This window comes from Hemibagrus wyckioides, linkage group LG03 (genome assembly GCF_019097595.1).
Source record: "Hemibagrus wyckioides isolate EC202008001 linkage group LG03, SWU_Hwy_1.0, whole genome shotgun sequence".
In the NCBI taxonomy this organism is placed as follows: domain Eukaryota; kingdom Metazoa; phylum Chordata; class Actinopteri; order Siluriformes; family Bagridae; genus Hemibagrus; species Hemibagrus wyckioides.
The window spans coordinates 31,923,377-31,939,055 of record NC_080712.1 but is presented as its reverse complement, the minus strand read 5'-3'; the positions used below and the strand labels follow the sequence as shown (position 1 = coordinate 31,939,055).

Sequence of the window (15,679 nt, the reverse complement as noted above, 5' to 3'; positions counted from 1 at the left end):
TTTTGCAAAAATTAATTCCAGTGTTTGAGTCAATTTATTTATTTATTATCTATTATGTACAATACAACGTTATCATTATTACTTGTTAAAATTATCACCAATATATAATCCTTGTGTGCAATACTACAGTTCAACACTATTATTTGTACAGTATTTATACAGTATTTCTATTTATTTATCCTATTTTACAGTTTATATAACAGTGTATATATTTCTTTTTTTTTTCTCTCTTATATTTTTATTTTAATTAGAGCAACTATAACATGGCAAAGCAATTTCCCCCTGGGAGTAATAAAGTTCTTTGAATCTTGAATCTTGAATTTCATTTTTTTTTGCATTACTTTATTAACTAACTAGCTATGTAATAACAAATATATAAAATATTCAAGGAAATTCATTTTAGTGGGTGATTTTATCTTTATTTACTGGGTTGTTTTTTTATTCATTTCATATTATAGCCATATTCATTCAATATTTCCAGGCATACTAATCTAATAGTAATGCACTTGATTTTTACTCATTGTTTATTATTCATACATCCCTGGTCCAAGCAGTGATGCATCCTGGGATTGCTCGGCCCAAACCAGGAACGCATCCTGGATGGGGTGCTAGAACATCTCATGAAATCTCACATCTCACATCTAAATGCAATGCAGAGTAAGTCCAGCTTCCCACTCAAAGGAAACCCAGGAGTGTGTGGTGAGAACGTGCCAAACTAAACACACAGAGTAATCCCAAAGCTCACGACTGAACCCCAGACCCTGGAGCTGGAGTTTTTTAGAACATGTCCACTTGATACTCAACATCATCCATAATTCATGTTCATTTTTTTATGTGACGAGGAGCTCGATTTAACGACAGGATGTCCAAATGAAAATGAGGACCATGTTGTTGTTCAGTTGCCGGATTTTCCCCTCAGGCCAGGAACAAACTTGCTTTCAGAAATTAAAGCGTATCGATTTCCAAAGGAAATAACTGAGCGACATGCTTGGAGTGCTGCAGCGCAGTGAGACGACTGGATACACACTAACTCCAGGATCTGGACCACAACTTAGATAAATGTTTAAGGACACTTTAGGTCAGTACAAGCTGCATGGGAGAATCATCAGCTACACGAGAGCTAAAGATCTAGCTAGCTAACACACCGAGACAGCATAATAATGAAATACATCAGGATTTGGCACTTTAGGTTAAAGATGTTGAAGGTTCTGGTAAAATAATCAATCATACATTGTTTATTTTTGTGTATACTGTTTTTGATCGCTATTCAGGAGACAGAAAAACTATGTGCTAGTCATTTTGCTAGTCAGGCTAGTCATGTTGTTTTTGGAGATCTACATTTAAAAAAAGGACATGCAACCTCACTTTGTTGTTATTACCTCATAAAAGATTCTAATAAATGAGTACAAATTTAGATATCTAGCTGGTCTACTTTTTTCTTTTTAGCTTGCTAGAAAGCTTTGAGTCAAACAAAAAAAAAAAAACAACATCCTGGGACTGTGATTTCACAGAATGGAACAAAAATAAGTCACTTAAGCGCAAAGTGTTAACTTAAAAGGACAGCTTGTGGAAGTTTGTAGGATTGCCAGGTTACAGATATCCCCCTCAGAAGCCACCCAAAAATACCACATACAGACTGTAGACTAGCCCAAAATGTTTGTGTACAGGAAAATGTGGACGCATATTTCTTTTTATTCTTAGTGTAGTATCTGCGATATGCCGATGATTTACATCTAACATCAAAAACCTGATCATATAACTCAAAAACTCTTGAATACTTCTTAAAAAAAGGAACAACGGATTTCAATCTGAATGCAAAACGAAAAAACGTATAAATACGGTGTGTGTCGTTGGTGTATGCTGGTGCTAGCTGTTCTTATGTACAAAATAATCAGGGACTTTGACTCACATTACTTCCTTACCTCAGTTTACAGGCACACATTAGCCTATGTAGCCCGAAATACTAGTGTATGAACTATCCCTAAAGACCTTCACCTTGCTTCCAGATCTCCTTCGGCTGCACTTTAATGGGAACTTTCTTCAGGGATTTAATTAGCAGCAGGTGTCTGAAGAGGAGAAAGTGCCTTCCAGAAACAGTCAAATAAACAGAACATTCGGAACAACTCTGCCAATTACTACTGTTCAAACAAGGAGACTCGTTCCCCTTTGCTCCTCGACGAGTCATGGAGTGTGACAATTTACTTATTCATCAGGGTAACGAACTAGACATCCGCTCAAGCGAAACCTTCAGGACTGACCTTCATGGAGCAAAAAGGGTAATACATATATATATATATATATATATATATATATATATATATATATATATATATATATACACACACACCACACACTTCAGATGCTTGCCTCTAGATATGGGTGGGTGGGGGCATGGAATCACTCAGCCAACATGTCGCTAATGAACTTTTGCAAAGTGCCACTTTTAATTAGCAGGGAAGGGACCTCAGACAGTTCTCAGGCTATGACGGAAGCGTCATTGTTAGCGTGACTAAGCACTCAAAGCAAGAAGCAAGTCCCTGAGAGATGAAGAAAATAATATGTTGGGGGGTGGGGGTGAGAACGAAAAAGAGAAAGAGAAGGGAACCGACTGAGTGAGCGAGAGCTCCAGAAGGATCATTCTTTTGGCAAATTGAATACAGTATTCCCATCAGTTTAAAGCCACCGAGCCAGAACTTCACTTTATTTCTCCGATTTCCTACCTGCAGTGCTTGTGAGGGCCACTTAAGGTCTCGATGACAAAACACTCGCCATCGTTGAGGCAATAGGCCAAGTCCTTCTCCTGACACGGCTTGAAGTGCTCCGATTTCAAGGGCGGGAGGGTCGGGGCCGCTGCAAGACAAATACAAGAAGGGGGGAAAAAAACAGACGGTTAGTAAAGAGTATGAGGTAAGCAAGTGACTGCAAAGGATGCTGTAGGCAAGGATGCTGTAGGCAAGGATGCTGTAGGCAAAAGACAAAGAAGACATATATAATATACAATATGTGTTAAGTTTTCTTTTACTTAACCACATTTTGCTAATTCTCTGGAGCAAACAAACAATTATCTTTAGATTAAGTGTTCAAAGATAAAAAGGGCAAAATGGAAGAACAAATTTGAAATCAACCAAACACATTTATTTTAATTAATGTGCAAGGATTATTTTTTGTTTTCCATGTTTTATTTTTTATGTTTCCCCAGGATCTTATGCAGGAGGGTCATGTCAATTTTTTTTAAATATTGTTTCTGTCTTTTTGCTTGTTATGTTGTTACAGAATAAACCAATCAGGCATAACATTATGACCACCTGCCTAATATTGTGTTGGTCCCCCTTTTTCTGCAAAAACAGCCCTGACCTGTCCTGCACTGTGTATTCTGACACCTTTCTACCCAAACCAGCATTAACTTCTTCAGCAATTTGAGCAACAGTAGCTCGTCTGTTGGATTGGATCACACTGGCCAGCCTTCGCTCCCCACGTGCATCAGTGATCCTTGACCGCCCATGACCCTGTCACCGGTTCACCACTGTTCCTTTCTTGGACCACTGTTGATAGATACTGACCACTGTAGACCGGGAACACCCCACAAGAGCTGCAGTTTTGGAGATGACAAAAATTCATCACAATTTGGCCCTTCGTCAAACTCCTTACTCCTTACGCTTGTCCATTTTTTTTCTGCTTCTAACACATCAAATTTGAGGACAAAATGCTCGCCTGCTGCCTTATATATCCCACCCACTAAAACAGGTGTCATGATGAGGATCAGTCTTATTCACTTCACCGGTCACTGCTCAGAATGTTATGGCTGATCGGTGTACACCCACATTTCATTTCAAGCTTTGAAATTGTAATTTATTTATTTATTTTAAATTATTATCCATTAGAAAAAACATGGTGGGGGGGTTATACAAAGTTTTGCATAACTAGAAACTGGTGCATCCAATCGAATCCCAATTAATTGCACTCCACTATGGGTGTTTATCCTGCTTCCCCAATACTGCATCACAGGGGTTGATTATTATTTCTCAGTATCACTGCCTAGTATCTTATTTCGAGAAATTTAGTAAAATCTAATAAATAAGTTTCATTATTTTTCATTCATGGATGATGTTCGATCATTTACTAAAAGTAAATTCCTTAATGAACATTAAAAAATATATGATTTGGAAACGCTAGAATATTAATACAGATTACAAGTTCATACACATTTCTTTAATTTATTTAATTAATTAGCAATTAATTAATTAATCAATTAATATCTTATTATCTTTAATACCTCGCCATCATTCATTCATCATCATTGCAACAAATAGTGCTGAATTTCGTGACTCTGTGAATCCGAAGTCTGTCCCGGGAATACTGGAGTGAGGTGGGAATACATGCTGGATAGGACGGCAGTCCATCACAGGGCACCACACACACACATTCACACGTAGGGGTAATTTTTCATAGTCAATCTACCCCTGGGAGGTCGGAGGAAACAGAACCCAGAAAGTATCCCACTATCTGGATACAGGAGAATGTGAGAACTCCACATAGACAGCAAGCAGAGCAACCAGAGATCAGGATCGACCTGAGGACTCAGGAGCTGTGAGCCAGCTAAGCTACGCTAAGCAATTCAAAACACCCAATCTGCAAGTTGTTTGAAGGGTAATGAGGATCACGCTAACAACTTGATGTCTTCTCTTCTTTATCAGACAGCAACGTAGCCTGCGCTCACAGCATCGCAGTAATACAGTGTCTATAACGTTAATACAGCCCTGGTGTTTGCTTTGCTGCTGATCCGTGACTGCGAGAAGATGGATGAAGGAGAGGGACAATCGCTCTCCCTGGCCTAATGAGATTAATACAGGAAGCAGTCCACTGTTTGGGAATAAGAGTCCATCGTGATGAATTGGACACTCTCCTGCATTGGCGAGAGACTGCATAATATCAGAGCGTCGCTATTTTTTACCTTCCTATTGACTACGCCTGTCAGCATGCTGACCATAAAACGCGACTAATGAAATTCTGCATGTGCTCAAACATATCAAGGAGCTACACTTTAAACTGTGTCAAGATATCAGGAGGGTGGAGGTGCTTTAATAACAAAAAAATGTATATGACGTATAAGAATAAAACACGCTATAATAGATAAATAATCAATTCCAGGGTAGTGTGATGAAGTGGAATCTCGATCACAACATCTCTATAAGTGTTTTATTCCTCCTCTACCACAACGCCCTGTATAATTCCCCAACCTTTCTTTTTTCCTCTTTCTCTCTCTCTCTCTCTCTCTCTCTCTCTCTCTCTCGAAGGTAATAAAACTGCTACTGAGAAACCACAAAGCACAAAACTTTCCCACTGACTGTTACAAGCATCGACACTGGAGACCCCTTCCATAAATGTTAAAGAAATGTCTCCCTAAAGAAAACTCGGCCATATCAAAGATTTGCAGCCGCAATACTTTTGCAATACCGTTCTAGAAAATTCACTGCCTTCTGACCAATCAGATTCAAGCATTTCAAGCTCTATCTAGCTATTCTGTCCTCACTAATGTGTCATTTTCCAGCAGTTATATATAGATATATTATATATAGATATATTCATATATATTCAGCACTCTACTGAAAAGACCTTCAGAATCAACGATCTTCCAGGTTCCTAATGGCAAAACCGGTAGACAAGGTCAGCATTGGAGCAGCAGTAAAGATGACACGGATAGAGAATGGAGAACATGAAAGGATGCATATATATTTATGGGTAAGCATAGCTGGATGCTGCCTCAGTGAGTACCGGATGGGCATTGGGTGAGGTGAGGTTCCACATGGTTTGTGTTCCCAAGATAAATGCTGTCCCATTCTGAAGGCAGCTAGATTCTAAAGTTGTGTGTTGTGTTGAAGAGCATAGACAATAGTTTGAGTGTAATATACGTCCACTGAGGAATATCAGCGTAAGCAAGAGTATCAGCATAAGGTGGAGATTTGAAAAAACAAAACTATCTGCACAAATCTAATCTTCACTGTACAAGAAGCATGTTGCTGTGTAACATCCTGAGCACCAAGAATAAACAATGTATATTAAGATATGAAGCTCGAGTTTACTCTATTCTGGAGGCCAATAAATTCTCTCGAAGCTCTCATTTATAAACGCAACACAACATCCGTATTACACAATGCAATTGATATTCGTCTTCTGAAAAAGGCAGTTAAGACATGGCTAGCCCTGAGCTGTGTCATGGATCTTAGCTTTTGCGACAGTCCTTCCATCTTTCTTGATTGCCATAGCAGGGGAAAGGGAAGTGGTGGAAGAATGGGATTCCCTTGGGCTCTTTTCCAGGGCTGTCCTTCAGAATCAACATTCCTCTGGGTTCCTAGCGGCATAACTGGTAGACAAGGTCAACGGGTATCAATCAGCATTGGAGTGGTAGTAAAGATGACACCGGCAGAGAATGGAGAATGCGGAAGGACGAGGACACGCTCACGGACAGGATTTATGGCAATGAATATTCACAGGAATGTCTAATAATTCTATTTAAGTACTTCAGGAGCAGTTCATTGAGAACTTAAAGGATGAAACTTAAACTTCATGTGAAGTATGCACATGAGGACAGATGGGGATCCATGTTGTAGCTCTTACTAATGACATGCCAGACCTTATGAATATAAAGACAAAAACAATGCAATGTGAATGCCCTTACTGGTTAATATCGATGGATATGGTAATATACCCTGAGGTATGGTCATTCAGGGGCCACATCCAATTTCATTTGTTTGATCAACTTCAGTATGTTCCTCCTAGGTTGGTTTAAATCCATTCTGTCTTTTTGTAGGTATGTTTGACAACTCTAAGATTTAGACAGTTGCCAAGACCTGGTATCCTCTCCCTCCCTTGGGATGGTATCTCTGTGGGAACGAAACTGCTTAGACATTTTGCCCCTGCATTTGTTCACAGCTGTTGTGGTTCTCCAAAGTTCATGTAAAAATTAATAAGTTTCCCACAAAAGGTTGGCATGGCCTAGTTAACTTTGTTTTGTCTCAGTCCAATAAATGTCAGCCTGACGCAACAAATATCCGCCTGCATATTGTTTCCTCTGTGGAGTAATAACATTTTAATGAAATATCGTGTTCAGTTGAGCACAATATAACCATTAATCCATGTCAACAACTATGTGATTTCAGAAACTATGTAAATTCCTCATTTCTTGTAATTAACTTCAAGACAAATGACCAGATTTCTGTGGCCCTGTATTAAAGGATGTAATCGACAGCCTTTTCTATATAACTGGTATATTGCAAAAAGCCTCTCCTGACAGGTTCATATCTGAAAAGGTCCTGCAGTTTCTGGGGAATAGCCCAACATTTTCCTCACTGAAGGCCATAACTGAGGCTCCATGAGGTTTTGATCAACACTGTCAGACAAAACATAAAACTAGCTACAAATATTTTGAAACTGTTATGTCTAGTCTAGAATTTGTATTTAATAATGTCTGGGAAAATGTAGCTTGGCATTTTAAATCCACTCTCTTTTTTAAGGAACATTAGGAAAAATGTGTCACTGCATGTCCTAAAAGAAAACTGCCTAAAAGCTTTTGCTTTACCAATAATCTCTCGCTTTTTCTTTCTTTTTTTAAAAGGTCACTGGCAATTTACTGCCTGAAAAGGAAATACTGATTTCATCTTTTAGCTTCACTGACCACTCATTGTCAGTAACCTTTTCATCAGATTACTGGCCCTGCGGGTTGTTTGTGACAAGTGAACTCTTTCGAATCCCAGAAGCTAAGACAGCATTGCTTTCTTGACAGAAAAATGGAAAGCTACAACTGGGCAAGGCTAGAAATACTGGTTAGTGTTGACAACTTAGCAGCTTTGTCACAAGATCTGGTGACTTCTAATACTTCTTGGGTGAGGTTATTTCTAAATACAAGACAATCTAGTGACAAATGTAGTAACTTTATGAGCATGACATTAGTGATTATCCTGCACTGCATATGGATCACCAGCTTTTGAGAGAGCATGCTAAATTGATTCACGAACATGTGTTTAAATCCTTGTGGGAGTTCAGTGTTTCCAGCCAATCATCAGTCACCATTGTTTCTAATGACTGATCATTGATCAGCATTGTTCCCGTTAACCAATCACCATTGTTCCCAATAAACAATCATTATTGTTCCCAATGACCCAACACAGATCAGCATTGCACCTGATAACCAATCACACACAAATGACTATTATGATTTAGTGAATTAGTATGCAATAATTATCTGGTAACGTTAAGCTACTTGTTGAGCAAGCATCAGTTACAATCCACTCATCTAGTGAAAACGATTTGGCAACACGGATCCCCCATCATTTAAGGAGTTCCTGTTATAACACTTCCAACTACTCCCACGCCCCTTTAACTTTATCCAAGTTAAAGGCTGTCTTCAGAGGGCCACCATGGAAGGACATATCTGTCGCTCCAAATAGAATTTGCAATCATGACACCATGTTTCATCATTTCAGACTTAACCAAGCATTCTAGTTTTCAATGTAGCTTTTGGGATTTGGAGTCTGTGTACTGCAGAATCAATCCCAGAGATTGCAGGCTGTGACTCTGAAACAAACAAGAAAGGTAAAAAAAAAAAAGGGCACACACATTCAACACAACAACCAAAAGGGCAGAAGGTAAAGCCTCTAAAGCCAACCCAATCTTGCAGAATTACCATGCTCTCTCCTCAGGGAGCCACTCAAACCTGGGTGATGGAAGTGAGAGGCTGACAGAAGCGAGAGTGCAGAGAGCTAGGGAGGGGTACAGTGCTATTTTCCCCCAGTGATATAATAAAAATGAGTGATTTAATAAAGATGGTGGCAGCTCCTACTGTCTCCTCTTCACTGCACACACACCACCATATCCACACCATCAAGATATCAAGATAAGCCTTCACTGATATTGGGTCGACTGCTGAGTGCCTGGCCCCAAGAGACCCAACATGGATAGAGTCCGGTGTGTGCTCCAGTGTGTGTGTGTGTGTGTAGACCCTTAGCAGTGCACACTCTCTCAGCATTACTTTCTATCGCAGTCAATGGCCATCATGCAGAGAAATAAAGGTGGTCGAAGAGGAATTATGCAGGCAGGACTTGCTACAGTCTAGGTTTACAGTATTCAGTTAGTATGTTCTGTACCAAGCCTCTAAGGAGGATGGTGTAGCTCATGCAGTGGAGTAAAATTGTCCTTCCACTTTTATGGATTTTTCTCCAAAATGGTACACGAGGCAGTCAGCAGTACTTCTTTCACCAACCATGCCAAGCATCTAAAGCCTGTGTTCTTTTGGCAATACAGTCGTTTGAAGAATGTAGAGCTGTCCTTAAAGCATACTAGATTTTGGCCAGATCATCAAGAATGTGCGGAGCTCCAAATGATCAATCTGTTTCAACACTAGCCTGTCTGCTGAACCTTTATTACCTGAAGTTATCAGTAAATTCCAGATTCTCTTTAATAGCAGTCTCTGCCTTAGATAATCCATTATTCGTTGGCATTTGTACACTTGTCTTGCTACCAGTTAGGTTTAAGGAGTAAGATACAGTCACTAGATTAAAAAAACAAGTTACCTACGGAAGTTACCTTTGAATAAATATTCATTCTTATTTACCAACAGGTTAGGGTAAAAGGTTTCTGCTTGGTCGACTGCCATTTCAGTCAAATTACTCCTTTTTCTGCAGCTTTTTCTGCTGAGAAATCCAGCTTGGTTTGTATGTAACAGAAAATTCCTGGCCATTTATTAATCAGCAGCCAGCAAAAGATCTCTTGGATGAACTAACTTTGTTTTGGCAATTGGACACATTTTCTAGCAAATGCAAAATTCAGAGACATTTTTGGTAGACACTTTTCCTCCAATCATCTCCATTATCTGCTTTCTCCTGGTGAGGGCAGTCAAGGATCTGGAGCCTGTCCAAAGAATACTTGGGGCAAGGCAGGAACACACCACTGACAGGATGTCAAATCCATTGCAGGTCCTCACACACTTGCAAACTCAGTCATTTAATCCTCAGTAAATCATCTCATCCTCTGAAACTAGAGGTAGCCCTGTTTACAAAGTTTATTTTTAAAACGATGCTATCAAATGAATGCAGGTAAGAGAAGGATGCCTCCATAACGATGAAGAAATTGCTGAATGATGCATGATTCTGAATGTGAAGTGACCTCAGGTTAAAATGTAGCAGGAGAACTGGTCAACATGTCAGGAATTTATTCTACTACTCATTCAGACAGCACAACACTTGTACCCTTCAGCCTTCCGAATTACACGTTTTGCCAAACACAACACTGTGGTAATTTGCTAAGTATGAATATTTAACATGTATTCAAACAGACTGAAAATATTCAGTGTCTCTGCAACATGGTGTTAAATTCAACCCAGTTCAGGTTTTTCTACTTTCTATTCCAAATCCTCTTAAAATATTGAATTTGTTTTTGCTCCCTTCTGCCCCTTCCAGTCCTAGCATTTCACAGTTCTGTTCTTCGCCTTTCGTATCTCTCTTTTTCCCTTTGGATGCATAACATCCTGCCCTGAAATGGGAACTGAGGCAAGAACACTAGTTTCCAACTGGCAGAGCTTCTGAGACAACAAGCTGTGGAGACAGAGAATTCTGCCACACCATATTAATAAGTATGGTAACATTTGATACATAAATCCCAGCCTTGTAAATTCTATCTTTCTTTTGTTTTAGATATAAAGGGCAATACTGTCTTGCTTGATGGTGCCAAAGTCCAACCTACAAGACATATTTTTTTCTCCCTATACCTCTGGGAAACCTGCTCCTCTGGAGTTCCACGAAATAACAATCTAAATGTCACCTCGCACAGCGGGTGTATGTGTGTATGTTTGTGTGTGTGAGATGTGACGAAAGAGATCTGCAGACTGCAGAAACGTGTTCATATTTGAATAAGGGTGGAGTTCAGGCATCTAATCATAATGGCTGCAGCATGAGGTGGGTGTGGAGTGACGACGGCTTCGACAGAGGCTGCCGATGCTGCTGCATTGCAGATGTGATGAGCGACGGAGACGTGTGACAAAGAGTATACACACACACACACACACCACATACACAATGAGTTCTTACCCTAGAGAACTTTTTGTGCTGCAGTAGAATCTAAAGAAAAAATTGTGACATGTCCATTTGGAGCAGAACCACCATTTTTCAAATTGTTCAACAGGAAACAATTTTTACTAGTTGACCAATAATTGAAAAAAAAAAAAAAAGTTGCTGTCTTGACAGCAAAGAACGTGGCAGACTGCACAAATTAGATTTCTGGAATCAACGCTTTATAGTCTACAGTGTCAAAAACAAAAGCAAGTGTGGAAAGTAATATGTGTATTATTTTACACTGTTTACATATTTACCAATTAATATGTGCTCAGGGGGTCAAGCTGGTAGATGTGGCAACAGCAGAACCATCATTAAAGCTCAATGAGCAGTGTTCCTCTGGTGGTAGAACCTTAAGGCTTTTGGTTACTGATCCACAGGTCAAGCCCCAGCACTGCCAAGCTGCCACTGTTGGGCCCTCGAGCAAGGCCCTTACTTCTCTCTGCTCCAGGTTACTGTATCATGGCTGACCCCAGCTTCCTAACATGCTGAGATATGTATAAAAAAAAAAGAATTTCACTGTGCTGTAATGTAAATATGATAAAAACGGATGCTTTTTCCATATTGTTCAACTCGTTAGTGTCCAAAAATATTTCTGGATCAGCCTGTGTGAGCTGGCAAGTTCTTCCGATCTTCCTCTGCATTAGTTGAACTGATATAAAATGTGACACACTACTGCTCATAATGAATTTCTCTATGACACAATTCATGAACTGCATTTAAATTTTATTTAGCTTTACAACCAAAAAAAAGGTAAGTAATCCTTATGGGAGTTTCGTTTCATAAAAGCTGATTGCATTAAAGGTGATAATGCTGTGTAACGGTCCCAAATAGTTTTTTTTACAGCACAGATAGTAAAGTTTTACTGTTTTAGTAAAAGAGGTAAAAGCTGTTACATCATCCTTATGCTATCTCAGCGCCCGATCATCATGTTCTTCCACGGCAAGAAGTCCAACACACTGCTTTCAGTTTATCAGAGACTACATCTGTGATCTTCACAGTGCTGCGATTGTGTGTTGGATCCATTGATCTGTTGTGCCTGATCTAAGTCTCAGGAGTTCTGTTGTCCTCAGCAGGAAGAACCTGATGCACTGGCAGTTGATCTTATCAGGAAGGTAAGAATTTCTTAATTCCAGAATAACACTGGCATCTTAAATGTCGGACCTTACAACATTGTGTTAACTTATTAGAAAGGAAGGTCAAATAGGAACCTTTTTATATATTACAGTGGAACCTCGGCATACCAATGCCCTCTCTTAAATATTTTCACCTTAAGAATTGAAATTTTATAAGAAATTTGCATCGGCATACAAAGCATTTTCAGCATTCCAAAGAACCTAACGCCAACTAAGTTGTGCGCACGCCTGGGAGCCATTTAAAACTTTGCAGCAGTGTAAAGCCAAGTGAAGCGAGTTTATGAGTTTTATAATTTTTTTTCAGTCAGTGAAAGATTTTTTGGAAAGAGTCAAACTACGATACCAACGCTGCCTTCGGCATGCGTTTTCGGGTGTTTGTTTGTTGACAGATCGGTGGCATAGGTGGTCTGTTCTATTTTTAGCCCAAGCTTGGTGGCATGACTTCCTGTGAGGACCCTTGACATGGAATGCTTGGCTTGGATCAGTTCTTTGTAAGCAGCCATACAGTTTCCATATGCTTCACATTGGTCATATTTTTGGGAGGCTGGAACAGATTATCTGTATTTATATTATTTCATAAGGGAAAATTAATTTAGCAATGCAATTTTTTCGCCTTAATAACTTGCCTCCAGAACAAATTGAAATTGTATGCTGAGGTACCACTGTATATATTCAGACTGCAGTAGAGTGTAGTCTCCCCAAGAGACAGAAGTTCTATCATACTAACCATCAAGCCAATGAAACTGCTAGAACACTAACAGTCACTAACCTTCAAGAACTCATTGTAGGGAATGAAAGAGAAAATTGTTCAGTCTCAAAACACACTACTGGAGATGGAACTACAAAAGCATTTAGTGTCTGTCTTGATCTAAGAGTCTGAGAAAGGTATAGAAGAGTGCAGGGCAAGGGAAGTCCTTCAACTGAGTCCTTTGCTTTACAGACAAGGGCAAACAAACTGTAATTTCAATATTAATGGTTGGCTTTTCTTTCTTTCAATACAAAATCCTTCTGCTGCAGCATTAATAAAGTGAGAAGTCTTCTTTGAAGGTGCTTTATAGAAGTCTACAAAAAAGCAGAACATTTTAAAGAAGCTAAGACCTGCTAATTATCGAAAATATTACCTTCTATTCCAATCTAAACTTGGAACCTCTTAAAAGAACTATGTCAAACCATAACATGGTTTGTTGTGATATCAAAGAAAATTCTTTCCTAAACAGCAGAACCAATTTAGAAAGCAAAGAGCCCTTCATTACCCAATGAACCGTTACAAAACCATCTTCTGTGTGGTCCTTCCTTCCTTTCTATCTGTCCTCCCTTCCTCTTCTGTTACAGTGCTAATAAAAAGTACACCAGGTTCTATGTAGAACCCTCCAACAGTGTTTCCCTATCAGGAAGTATTTCCAGAAGAACCCATTTAGGAAGCTAAGAACCCATAATCATCTAGTGAATTATTTAAGTTGCCATGAACATCCCTCTTTTCTAAGCGTGACCTCTTATGTAGGGTCATTGTAGAACCATGCAAAAGTGTGTTTTTATATCAGAGAGTATTCTTTCCTAAAAGGAAGAACCCTCACAAGAAGCAAAGAACCATTAATTACCCAGTGAACAGTTAAAAAATCCTCATGCTTCTGTTCCGTACTTTCCTCCCCCTTTCTTCTTTCCTACGACAGCATCCCCATATCTAAGAGGATTCTTTCTCAGGAGGTAGAACCCTTTTAGCAGCTATGAATCTTCTCCCTGATGAACCAACATTACCTACTATTCTAGCCCACATCGGTGATGTCTACAACAGTCTATGCAGAACTATCCCAGGGTGTTTTTCATATCTGAGAGGATTCTTTCCTGAAAGGTAGAAGCCTTGAAGGAATCAAAGAACCACCATATCAAATGAACCATTAAAAAAACCTTCTTGCTTGTGTTCCTTTCTTGCTTTGCTTCATTTCTTCATTCCTTACTCCTCCATCACTTCCTGCCTCCCTCCCTCCATCCGTCCTTCCTTCTTTCCTGAAAGGTAGAACTCTTGAAGGAAGCAAATAACCACTATTTCAAATGAACCATTACAAAACTCTCTTCCTTCCTTCCTTCCTTCCTTCCTTCCTTCCTTCCTTCCTTCCTTCCTTCCTTCCTTTCTCTCTTTCCCTCCATTAATTCCCTCCATTCCTTCCTTGCATCCATCCATCCTTCCTTCCTTCCTTCCTTCCTTCCTTCCTCTTACAACTGCATGTTTCTATTGTTTAAGGAGCTAAGAACAGTCTGTCTTTACTAGCCTTACATTCTATTCCAACCCACATTGATGACCTCTTAATGGTTCTATGCAGAACCCTGGAAGCATAATTATCTAACAAACCACCTTCTTTCTTCCTGCTAATTCATGCAATTACACTGTTTCCCTTTAAAAATTGATTTGTGACTTATCACTCTGAATTGTCTCCTAACAATGGCCTGACACTTCTTACTCATTCACAATGCCCCTAATTAATCTAAAGAGGAAGATATTGCTTTTGGGACCCATTCGGTTGTCGGCTCAGGGCCACTGCAACCCAGGCTTCTGATAACACAAATAAATTTGGGAACGATTGAAAGAGAGAGAGAAAAAGAGCGAGAGAGAAGTGGGGGGTGAAATTTCCTCCCTCCCTCTCAATTTCCCTCTTGCTCAAAATAGGTTTCCAGAGGACAGGGAGCACTTCATTTTCAATTTAGGGAAGGGAAAGGAGATAGGGAATGTTCTGATTAAGTGGAAGTGAAGACGAAAAGGTGTTGAAATTTCCTGCCAGAGACTGTACGGTTGCAAAGGATATGATTATTCCCTAACTGACAGCAATATATATTAGCCTGCTGAGAAGAAACACTAGCTTTATGTTATGTTCTGTTGTAGAACTGATTAAAAGCACAATATTTCAAACAGCCGAAACTGGTGATGTCTTAAAGGTTCTTGGCAGGACCTAACAAACCAAATAATAATAAAATTAATAACTTTCACAGGGACTGAAATGGATGATACTCCATAATATTTGATTAAAGAAAATGTGTCATTTTTGATATTGTTAATGGAAGTTTCTGGAAGGAGTCTCCAAAGTCAGCAGCTTTTCATCCTGGGAAACTCCATTCCCCATGTCTCTGACACTCTGACATTCTCTCACATGTGGGCAAGAGTAGAAAGTTTTCTAATTAACCTTAAGACGAAGATCGAACTTTTTTGGACACGTCCAATTGTCTGCTCCTGGCTGCCTCGACCCTGACATGTGATAATGATAACAGCATGTGAAATTAGAGAGAGAGAGAGCGAGCGAGAGAGAGGAGGTACAAAGCGAAACTCGCTTCTTCAATTGCACAAAAATAGCTTTCGCAATGACGGCGGCCACTTCACTTTTGATTTCGGGAAAGGAAATAAGATAAGGCACGTTGTGATTAAGTGGAACCTAAGATGACTTGAAAGCTTGG

General features: G+C 39.5%; 1 protein-coding gene across 1 annotated transcript in view; it reads right to left on the bottom strand.

Moving 5' to 3' along the window:
* Nucleotides 1–15,679, bottom strand: part of LOC131351235 (pro-neuregulin-3, membrane-bound isoform) — a 305,849-nt gene that overhangs the window by 103,917 nt on the left and 186,253 nt on the right. The window contains exon 2 of the mRNA XM_058386559.1: nucleotides 2,721–2,850. Coding sequence (XP_058242542.1) covers nucleotides 2,721–2,850 — 130 coding nt within the window. The remainder of the gene's footprint in view (nucleotides 1–2,720; nucleotides 2,851–15,679) is intronic.